The sequence below is a fragment of the Pararge aegeria genome, chromosome 14 (assembly GCF_905163445.1).
Source record: "Pararge aegeria chromosome 14, ilParAegt1.1, whole genome shotgun sequence".
Lineage (NCBI taxonomy): Eukaryota > Metazoa > Arthropoda > Insecta > Lepidoptera > Nymphalidae > Pararge > Pararge aegeria.
In genome coordinates, this window is record NC_053193.1 from 17,871,884 (window position 1) to 17,883,841 (window position 11,958).

An 11,958-nucleotide genomic window follows, 5' to 3' on the forward strand; every position below is an offset into this window, starting at 1 on the left:
GCCTCTCCGCACCCGTCGCTGCGCATCCATCGGCGCTATGTCCACCACTCGTGACGCATCGCTCCGAACATTCGGCGTGACTACCTCCAACTTTATTTAAATCAATGCTTCTATATCTTATATCGCCTTCCGTAGGGGATAATACATTGGAGTTTGACTCGTTCAAACTAGCCGTAACGATAGTGTCATCTAATTGCGACAAACCTATCGGTCCACTATCCCGGTATGCTCCCCGTTTCATATTTATTTTTACAGCTGAGAACGGCGGAGACGTAGGCTTTTCGTTTAAATAGTCTCGTTTTAGATCTTCGAGTTGTTCCACCGTTGCGTATGAAGACTTTATGTTTTTGATCTCAGATTGAACAATCATCAGATCCTTGAGCAATTTGGAGACATCCAGGTGATCAAATGTTACTGGAGGTAATTTCTCCAAATCGCGGGCAACGAAAATCGGTAACAAATCCGGATCGTTCACTTTAAATACACTTATGATATCTAGAAGTATTCGGTTCTCCTTGCCTTTTCCTTTCCGAACCTTTGTGCGCAGATCCTTTGGCAACGAATCCAGCAGTAGGTTTTTTGCTTTCTCAATTTGTTCAAACGAGAAAGCAGACTCACATATTTTCACCAAACTCGGCTCATCCGCGATCGAAATTTTATTTTGTATGTAAGCTAGGAGCTCGTCGATTACGATATTGCAATTACTACACTTTACTGTTAACGTCATTTTTCAAAAAAAATACCGCTCAAACGCTTCTGCCGAGAAACGTCTGACGCGCATCGATGTGCGCGCGCAACTGTCATAGCATAGCAGCACCTAAGTCTTAATAATCGCACTGCTACTACAATAAAACAAAGATAGAGCTTCACAGTCTTTTTGTTTAGATTCCTCTCTTCTAGTACTAGTATAACTCTTTGTGACAGAACTCACCCGGGGTATTTATATATTATAACATACTAAGTATATATTATACTGTATACAATTTATAAGCTATAAAATAAACTCCATGACAGGCTGCTTGGAGTAATTATAATTTGCAGCTATTTTGTATATTTAATATTAATATCTCATGTAAGTTTTTTGATTTAGTTTTTGATTGTAAATGTTTTTAATTATTCTGTTATATAATAATAGTGTAGATGGGTCATAGTTACCGAATAAATAATTATTATTAACTAGCTGTTGACTTCGCCTGCGTTTTTTATTTTGTTTTTTGATGTGGCATAAATTTAATTGTTGTTCTAAAAAAGTATTCAATATCGCTAAGCCTTGCCGCTTAAATGAGGGGTTTGCTGCTGTCCGCTGAGGAGTTCTGTCCTCTATCTCCAACCACAGTTTGGGCAAAATTAAACACCTATTATAACCTATATAGTGCAAAAATATATATAATTTGGCGGAGTTATGGTGTAAAAACGTCAAACACTTTCATCACCTTTCCCAAAGGAACCGAGCTTAATGTCGGAATCAAAAGTATCCAATATTACTTCCAAGAATATGTGTACAAAGTTTCATGAGGACCGAAAAGTAATTTTTGCGTGAAAGCGTAACAAACAAACTTACATTGACATTTATAATATTCGTATACATAGATAGATAGATAGGTAGATACAGATTAATATTATTATTATTATAAGTAGGCCATGCTTTTTACTGCCACCAGCATTGTTGCAATGCTTTATTCCGGTCTGAAGGGCGTGGTTATATACGCCTCATCTTATGGACACAGCCACAGGGCGGGACGTTGCTGAAACTTTTCCTTGAAGTGTTGCTCTGATTATAGGCGATGGGTTTTTCTTATCATCAAGTGGGTCATCTTTTTGGTCCGCATATTTCTATTAAAAAAACTGATTTCGGACGACTTTGAAAACACAGCTCGTCTTTATAACGAGATGGTCTGAAGTTTATATGATGTCATGAATCCAAATATAGTGAATACGACAGAGAAGATAGAAATCGGCTTTTAATTTTCACTTAATTTTTCAATCTTTTACTAATAAATTTCTCTGGCTTTTACAGTTTAGTTTCGTAACAGTTTATTTACGTTTCCTTTACTTTTAAATCGTTACAAGTTTATGCTATAGGATGATGCTCGTCACGCTCAAAGTAATAATCAAATGACAGTCTAAAGGCTGGCCAGTTATTGATTGATGTAAATTATGTGAAAACAAATCTCTAAGCTAAATTTACAGGTCAAAAGCATTTGGCGCAGTGGGCAGCTTTCTGAGTCCAAAGCCGTGGGTTCGATTTCCATAACTGACAAATTTTTGTGTGATGAACATCAATATTTTTCAGTATCTGGGTGTTTATCTGTATATTATAAGTATTTATATGAATGTGTAGTGTAATGAGAAGGGTTAAGGCCGTAGTCCATCACATGCTGAGAACGTTATGAAAACTCAGGAGTGCAAGTTTCCTTACTGTGTTTCGATTCACCGTTTAAGCAAGTGATAATCTAATTGCCTGAATAAAATACGCAAATAACTCCCAAAATTTAGAGGTGCCAGGGCTCGAACTGGGCTCCTCCGAAAGGGAAGCCGTAGCCAAATCTACTAACTAGGCTATCACTGCTTCTTAAGGGTATTTTCGTGATTGTCTGTTTAGTTTACTATAGAGATTTATCATTTGTATAGAAGGGGACTTTGACTGCTGCAGCCTATTTTGAACATGGAATTTATAATTTCAGTATTTTCATAAATTTAAAATGCATATAAAAAATAAAAATTGATAATTTCTCCAAGTCTAGGTACAAACCTTTAAAAACACTAATAAAAATTATAAAAAAAGCTATGTGTCATCTCTTGTTTCAAACGTGTCGCATTGTCATATGGACCTTGTAAAAAGTAGATTGAAACTGTAATTTTTCCTACTAGATGGCGCTACAGTCGCTATAAGACTAATATAAGAGGCCGAGAGAGTCATTGAGAGATAAATTTAAAGATTTTAAAATAATGACAGTGTATAGTCAGTACATATTTGAAAATTTTATGTACATTCATAAAAACATTTCTAAATTTAAGAAAAAATGTGACTGCAATAATTTAAACATCAGAAGTAAGAATAAACTTACAGTGCAATATACTAGGTTACATAAAATTCATAATTCGTTTAAAGGAAATTGCATACAATTCTACAATAAACTACCAATTGTCATCTTGGAGATGTCTCTTAAAAAGTTCAAAGTTTGTATTAAACGTAAGCTTATAGAAAAGTCCTATTATAGTATAAAGGACTACGTAAACGATAAAAAAGCTTGGGTGTAAATTATTGCTCTAACCAGGTTGCTCTTCTAATAATTTAAAATGATATTGTGAGATGGTGATAACAAAAAAAAAAAACACCCGGCTAAGTTTGTTGTGGGCTTCTTCTTAGACCAGTACGCGTTTGGAACCCTCGTAGCTTTAGTTTTAAGTTTACGAATGTGGTTATCGCCATCATCTCACTACCGTGTGGTTCTTATGTACGCATCAAAAGTGCCACCTGTGGGCCTACTTTAATAAAGATATTTTTGACTTTGACTATGACTTTGACATATACTAATTTCGTCATCGTCGGAAGGAGAGCCTTAGCTTAGTCGGTTAAAGAGCTCAGGCCGCGATTGCCAGAGTCGCAGGTTAAAATCCGGTCGGTTCCGAAATTTTCATATGCATTTTAAAATTATAAAAATTGATATATCCTCCAAGTGTAGGTATAAACACTAATTAATATATAAAATGCAGAATTTTCACTGGTCTGATCTAGTGGGAGGCTTTGGCCGCGGCTAGTACCACTCTACCTTCTTAGAGTTCCATAGAAACCGATTACGGGTATAACGACACTCCATACCAAGTTATAGCCCACTACCATCATTGGACTATACTAAATCATTATATATTATCATTTACCACCAGGTTAGATTACAGTCAAAGGCTTACTTGTAGTGATTAAAAAAAACTTCTAGCTACAGATCTGGAGAAAAAACTTCACACTACAATAATTTGCATTTATTTAATCAAAGCGTCCTTTTCCGAACACAAAGTCTCGGTTGAAGTGGAACTAGATAATACATCTCTTAAGATCTCCTTCTGTAGACTTATTTGACTGCCAATATCCTTCTTGCGGTACCTCTTTTTCTTTCTTACCTCCTTCTCCATTCTATCACAAATGCCTTCAACGCTTTCCCTCAGTTCTAGAGGTATATCTTTTATTATAACTTCACGTAACAATGTATTTCTTATTTCACTATTAATACGAGATCTACGTAAATGACGTTTATTTTCTGTCCTTTTAAATTTTTTCTTCACCCTTGCGAAGAAAGCATCTATGTTGCCTTTTGACCACTGTCTATAGATCCAAACAAACATGTTCGCACAAAATAGAAAGGACAGTAATGTAGCACATATACTTAAAACACAAAATACTATCCCCAAAACTGCGGACTTACATAAGTCCTCAGAATTAACATTACAGGGACACAGTTTTCCGTACATCAGATCTTTTAATAAATACAGGTTTTGTGAAATCGTAGAGCAATTTGATTCGAATTCAAATCTCACGTCATCTTCTTTTAATATTGATGTCTGAATTACAGTCCCTAAGCCTGTCGAGATAGCATAGATATCTTGAGTTGACAGAGGGCACTCCAAATCTTTACAGACGTTTACAGTTGGCACATACACTGTACTTGAAAGTTCTTTATCGGCTTCTCCAACACAAACGGGTGTCTTGATGCATCTGTTAATATCTTTGTCATAAAAAGATCTTTGCCCAGAATATTTTACATCACAATCTATCGGGAAACAGTTATATAAAGAGTTTTGATCCAATGATTCGCAAGCAAAACTCTTGACATTGCCAAGTAAGGCTTTCACCAGTGGATTAGAACGTTTACTTTTACTAATCGTGGTATCAAATGGAATGTTAACGTGTAGTCTATCTCGATTTTTACTGCATCGATAATCCAGCAGGACATCACAGTATCCAACAAGATCGTATGGGCAAAGGGTTGGAAAAATGTATAAAAGCGTCTTTCTGTCTTTTGGTTTTGTCACCTCAAAAGTAATACCAATCGCATACATTATACCGCAATCTTCTTCATCTAAGTCTGTCAGACAGCACTTTTTAACTCTTGAATATACTTTACAAGTACCAACGCGACTTTCGTTTTCGATATCTATGAAGAACCGAATACCAATGGAATTTTTCTCAAGCGGTAATATTCCCTTATCGGCAACAGAAATTACAGCGAAGACTTTTAAAATTGAAATTTTAGTCAATAAATAGAAGAAAAAGAATTTGTAGGACATATCATTGTTACTAATTTGACAAACAATAACACGCGTGACATTAATAACTCTATCCAAAGAGTACCTATTGTAATGCTATAAGTATATATAATTATTAAATAGCTGTATAAAAATATTAAAAGTTATAACAAACCTTTTTCGTATTTGCCTAATTAAAAAAATAGGAGCAAGCTATACAATTCAAAAGCAAATAACAATCTTTGATATATTGCCACAGAATTCTTATTACACTTAGAATTCATCCTTGATTAACGTCATATATTCTGTTTTGATGAAATCAGCGCCTCTTTCAGCAATCATCATAGTAGGAGCATTCGTATTAACACTTGTTATTGTAGGCATGATACTAGCATCAATGACTCTTAAACCTTTTAAACCTACAACCTTTAACTTACTATCTACTACACTAGTTCGATCATCTACTTTTCCCATCTTAGACGTACCAACAGGGTGATAAACATTATAGGTCAATGTTCTTGCCATACACTCCCAGTAATGATCACTCGCTAATCTAAATCCATCACAATCTTTAAATTTAACCCTTTCAAGTGTCGCATTTGCTCGTTTGAAAACATTTGTTTGTACAATTTGTGTCAAACGCTTGAGGTTTTGAACAAAAATATCCATGTCACGCTCATCACTGAAATACTTTGCGTAGATTTTCGGATGATCGATTGGGTTTATAGAACGTAACATAATCTTTCCTCTTGAAAAAGGTCTACACAAGGATACAAAGAATACTATCATTTCACTTCTAGAGTTCATTTCAGAAAACTGTTTACATATTTCGTCTCTAAATGACATAATGTTGGTACAGGTTGAATACAGGTATGAAGTATTTGGAACAAAATAATTATGATCCACTTGCACATCAGGGAGTATTTTACCATCTGGTACTGAAATAAAGGCGTTGATATTAGGTTGGTCGTAATTAGTGGCATGGGGTCCTTTCTGTTCTAGCAAATATTGCGCAGCTGCTTTACGCCAGTAATCTTCATTTTCTTGGTTAGCTCCTGTATTTAAAGTTATCGGAACAGGAATGCGTACATGGTCTTGTAAATTTTCACCAACCGGCAAATCTGCAATGACTTCAATTTCTAATTCTTCTAAGTGTTTCTTGGGACCAATTCCTGATAGCATTAACAACACGGGTGTATTTACTGAACCCGCACTTACAATCACTTCTTTAGATGCATAAAGGGTATTTACTGCATAAGGGTTTGGTCTCTTGACTTCGAGACCTACAGCCTGGGAATTCTCAAATACTATTTTATTTGCAAACGTGTTCTTTAAAACGGATAAATTTTTACGATCTCTAACTGAATTTAAAAAGCTAGTTGCAGTGCTAACTCTTCTGCCGTTATGATTGCTACCTCGTATCTTTCCAACGCCCATCTGTGTTGGTCCATTTAGATCATTCAAATATCGAAGGCCCATCTCAGAATACGCCTGGAGTAGGTTTTGAACTATTTCAGGATGCGTAAAATTTAGTTTGTCGATAGTGAATTCTCCTGTAATACCGTAGTTTTGTATTAGTTCTGGATTATTAAGGATTAATGGGTCGATAATTTTTTCACTTTTCATGAAGGATTTCTTGATTGATGGCCAGTCCCAGCCATCACCGGCTAAATGCCAAGGTTTGTAATCTGCTGGACTTCCTTTCATATGAAGAAGACCGTTGATTGAACCCGTGCCCCCCAGCATTCTTCCTCTTGGCCAGAATGATATTCCATCCACACAACCTCTGTTTATTGAATCGTCTTTTTCTGTAAAATACTGCCACACTTGGTTACTTCTGTGAGTAGCTCCAGAGAAATTTGGAATCTAAAAATTGAACAAAAGTTGAGTTTTCTTGATAGGGCTTGTAAGATAGAAAGGTCGTCATTTCTTATAGATTGGGTAAGTATTTCAATGTAAATGCCTGTCTGCTGCTTCTACGAGCAAAGCTACAGCTAAAAGTTAGTTACAAGTATATTTCAAGTCGGGACAACAGATAAAATATGTACTACGATATATAAATAAAAAATATACAACGACAATACACAGATCGCTATCTGGCCCCAAAGTAAGCGTAGTTTGTGTTATGGGTACTAAGATGACTATGAATATTTTTATAAATAATTTACAGAAATACTTATAATATACAGATAAACAGCCAGACACTGAAAAACATTCATGTTTATCACACAAACATTTTCCAGTTATGGGAATCGAAGCCACGGCCTTTAGACTCAGGAAGCAGGGTCGCTGCGCATTCCGCCGTCAACAGAATAAACTCACAATGGTTTCCACAGGTGGGTCACCCCCAGCTTCCACCAGTAACACCTTCCAATCTTCAACTTCAGTCAACCGATTAGCGAGGATCGATCCGGCTGTACCAGCGCCTACGATGATGAAGTCAAAAGTATCTCCGTCTGAAAATAATAAGCTTTCAATTATATTTTTTTTTTTTATTACTTGATACATTGTTGTTACACTGTTTGTTTAAAGTAAAGCAAACTCTTGCTTTGGGTGAGGCCTTTAGTCCATCAGTGAACAGTTATATGCTAACAGTTATAGGTTCATCAGTATGAAATAGAAATTGATAATTTTGTACTTTCTCTAAAGGTTTCTCGAAACATCTCACACATCTTCTCACTTATGGCATATCTGTTCTTTACTCGTCTTACATTCAGATTTCTTATTAGTTTGGTGGATCACGATTTAATACCACTAGTCCACGGGCGTTACTACTATTCTAGAATGTTATGTTCCTAAAGATTAAAAAAAAAAACAAAATTCAAAATTCATTTATTTCAAGTAGGCTAATTAATAAGCAATTTTGAAACGTCAAGTCAGTCTGTTTGTAGTGACTCTACCACCGGTTCGGAAGGCAAATTCCACTGTGAAAAGCCGGCAAGAAACTCAGCAGTTTGCTCTTCTCCAACATCATTTTAAAGTTTAACAACCTTTAGAATTTTTTCTGTTTTGTGAGAGATGAGAGCGGAGTGGCCTCTTTCCATGAAGCCCTGTCGTTAAGGAATTCATCAATCGTGTAGTAACCACGATTTGTTCAATGTGTTTTATTATATTGTTTAAACTTACGAGTAGGTAAAGGTAAATGATGTTGGAAAAGAGCAATCTGCTGAGTTTCTTGCCGGCTCTTCTCAGTGGAATCTGCCTTCCGAACCGGTGGTAGAGTCACTACAAACAGACTTGACGTTTCATTAGTGTTTAGTTATTTATTATTATTTAACATTAGTTATTAATTAGGCCTATTTGAAATAAATAAATTTTAATTTTTTTTGTTTTTTTTTCATTTTGAATCAGTTTCTACGTTCCATCGCACCGGAACACTCAATAGCTTAGTGGCACGTTTTTGTCGGTAAAGTTGGTAACTAGCCACGGCTGAAGCCTCCAGACCAGACCAGACCAAAGAAAATTCAGAAATTATAAATTCCCGAATTGCCCCTGCTGGGAATCAAACCCGGGATTTCTAACTTAAATTCACATCAAGCGAACGAAAACACCATCAGTCATCAACACTCAAGGTTTAAATTAATATCTGAAATGGTACCTTTTACGCGGTAATCATGATCGTCAGGCCAGGGTTCGGTAAGGAGACACTGAGCAGCCAGAAGATGGGTGACCAGGTTCACGAACGTGCTCCCAGCTGGACCCTGGCTCGGCTGGCAGGGGCTCAAACACGACATTAGTGCTTCTTATGCTGAAAGAATAAACCCAAATTATAAGTTATACCTGACCGCACAATATTTTGTTTTCCTTCTCCCATTTCCCGACATGGCTTCAGTATTTCCCTTAAAATAGAGTATACTTCAAACAAATTATATCATCATCATTTCAACCTATTACCGGCCCTCTTAAGAGCACAGGTCTCCTCCCACGCACCTATTACTTAATGTTATGTGTGTTTTAAGCAATAAAATATCACTTGCTTTAGCGGTAAAGGAAAACATCGTGAGGAAACCTGCATGCCTGAGAGTTCGCCATAACTTTCTCAAACGCGTGTAAAGTCTACCCATCCGCACTTGGCTAGCATGGTGGACTATAACCAAAACCCTTCTCATTGTAGGACGAAACCCGTGCCCTGTAAAGATGATGTTGATAACGATGAAATGAATCAGGTAACCATCCGCTGCTAGGCGACATAAAAGTAACTCAGTAAGTAAATTCAAGAAGGTATGTCACTAAAGTTGGTACTTATACAGTATTATTCGGTAAGTAGGTAGAGTAAGAGTACACATACTTACAATTTACTAACAGTTAAAAATCCATCAGTTTTTATAACTACGTCAGTAAATAGACGTGTTAGTCTTAAGTCAGATGCCACGTTACTGATAGACGCTCAAACATCGATTTTATAATAACAACTTTATCACTATAATAAATTAATATGTTGAACTACGTTCCTACGTATTTCCAATTCATTTGATTACCCACCTTATCGCTGTGATCATAAATTGTTATTGTAATATTAATATCGAACGTCCAGTTTTATATAAATACTAGCGTAGGTACCCAGCCCGCTTCGCCGGGCTAGATTTAGCTTTATTTTATTTAAACAATAAACTTACATCATTAAATTTTTAATTTAAGTCTCATAATATATTAAATCATTTATTTCTCTCCGTATTCATTCTCTTCTAATTCTCTTCTCGAGCGGGTGAAGATCATTATCTACACCCATGTACACCCAACAGTAGAATATCATCATAGTAAATAAAAGCTGTATTTGACAGTTTGACAGTTAAAAGATAGAAGTGCTCCGATCGTCACCAAACTTTACAGAATTACTCGCCAGGTCAATCCAAAGATTCCCTGAAAATTTCATTGAAATCGGTCCAGCCGTTTCGGAGCCTATACGGAACATGCCCACACACTTTCTCTTTTATATATATAGATATATAAATTAAAAATTTTAAAACCGTCTGACTCAAAATAGTGTCATTCTACTAATCGAGCATCTTCATTTGATACAAACATATTGAGGGAGTTGGAAAAAAATAAATGTTAAAACGCGGGAAATATTATAGTGCACGAATATGTCTAAACACAGATGCACTCTCTATTCCATCGCTCTCATAGTCCGATACGAAGGCACCGACATCTTGATATGCTCTCCAAAGCAAGCGCGTAAAAAAACCGCCAATTTCCAAACTCCGGACTGATAAGTACCTACTAAGAATATCTTGATATTAATACACAATGCTATTTATATATATACCATCCCTATCCCTACTAATATTAAAAATGTCAATGTAAGTTTGTTTGTTACGCTTTCACGCAAAAACTACTACACCGATCCTCATGAAACTTTGTACACATATTCTTGGAAGTGTTAGAAGTAATGTAGGTAAATACTTTTTATCCCGACATTAAGCTCGGTTTCTTTGGGAGAGGGGATGAAAGTGTTTGACGATTTTACACCATAACTCCGACAAATTATAACCGATTTAAATAATTATTTTTGTACTATAGAGGTTTAATTTTGCCCATCTTTGTGTAGCTCTGATGAATGTGGTTGGGGAGATAGAGGACAGAACTCCTCAGCGGACAGCAGAAAACCTCTTAATTTAAGGCTTAGCGATACTGAATACTATATTTTTTTTAGAACTACAACTCAATTGAATGCCACATATAAAAACAAAATCAAACGCAGACGAAGTCGCGGGCAATAGCTAGTAACATATAATTTCATCATAATCATATCAGCCCATAACCGGTCCACTACAGGGCACGGGTCTCTTCACACAATGAGAAGGGGTTAAGGCCGTTGTCCACCACGCTGGCCCAGTGCGGGTTGGTGGACTCCACACACCTTTGAGAACATTATGGAGATCTCTCAGGCATGCTTGTTTCCTCACGATGTTTTCCTTCACTGTGAAGCAAGTAAAAAGTTAGAGACCCGTGCTGGGATTCAAACTCAGCCCCCTGAAGTCCCACCACTAGGCTATCACCGCTTCACACGGAGCCACAACCCAGTGATGATTATTCTTACATGTGGATAACAAATCAACAAAATTATTGGATATGCCCTGTTGTGCTTATAAGGCTCTTATGTGTAGATAAGTCCCTCCGGCCGTAAGGAGGGTCCCATGCGCCTTTAGGAACAGAAATTCAGTACTTAAGCTCGCTAACCCGTTCGCATTACAGGAACGGGTACAAGCTGCAATAGGCATACTATGAAAACAAGGCTGTTGTCGAGCAATGCAATAAACATTTATTAGTCTAATGATGCACCGATGTAAAGCTCCAAAGTGTTAATACTTTTTAACTTTTTTTTCAAGTAAGCTTGAATCGATCGATAATCCCATTTTAATAATGAACATACTTAGATTAGATAACATCAACAACAACAGTTTAGTAGATAATAGTTTTTTATTAGGTCTATAGACTAACGCTTGCCTGCACCCTGCAATCACATTTGACGGTATCTGATAATGCAGCTTAAGATGGTCTAGAAAATGACTATAAATATTAGTAATTAAATTAATAGTCGAGCATGGACCACGTCCTTTTCGAGTAAAAATATTACTAAGGTTTTAACTACAGGAGACCCGTTTGTGGCCCTAATTTTTTCCGTAAGACGTGACATTATTCTCGGGTTATACTTAATGCGCTTGTTCTAATTATAATAAAAGTTTAATGTAGATGTCATGATGATGAGATTTTTTA

At 36.3% G+C, this 11,958-nt stretch overlaps 1 protein-coding gene across 1 annotated transcript; it reads right to left on the minus strand.

Moving 5' to 3' along the window:
* Positions 1–3,966: 3,966 nt before the first annotated feature.
* On the minus strand, positions 3,967–9,613 carry LOC120629136 (glucose dehydrogenase [FAD, quinone]-like). The gene is made up of 4 exons (XM_039897929.1): positions 9,534–9,613; positions 8,840–8,989; positions 7,564–7,697; positions 3,967–7,107 (listed from the first exon to the last, which is right to left on the minus strand). Exons 2-4 carry the CDS (start codon positions 8,973–8,975, stop codon positions 5,515–5,517), a joined length of 1,863 nt encoding a protein of 620 aa, XP_039753863.1. The 5' UTR covers positions 8,976–8,989; positions 9,534–9,613; the 3' UTR covers positions 3,967–5,514.
* Positions 9,614–11,958: the final 2,345 nt, after the last annotated feature.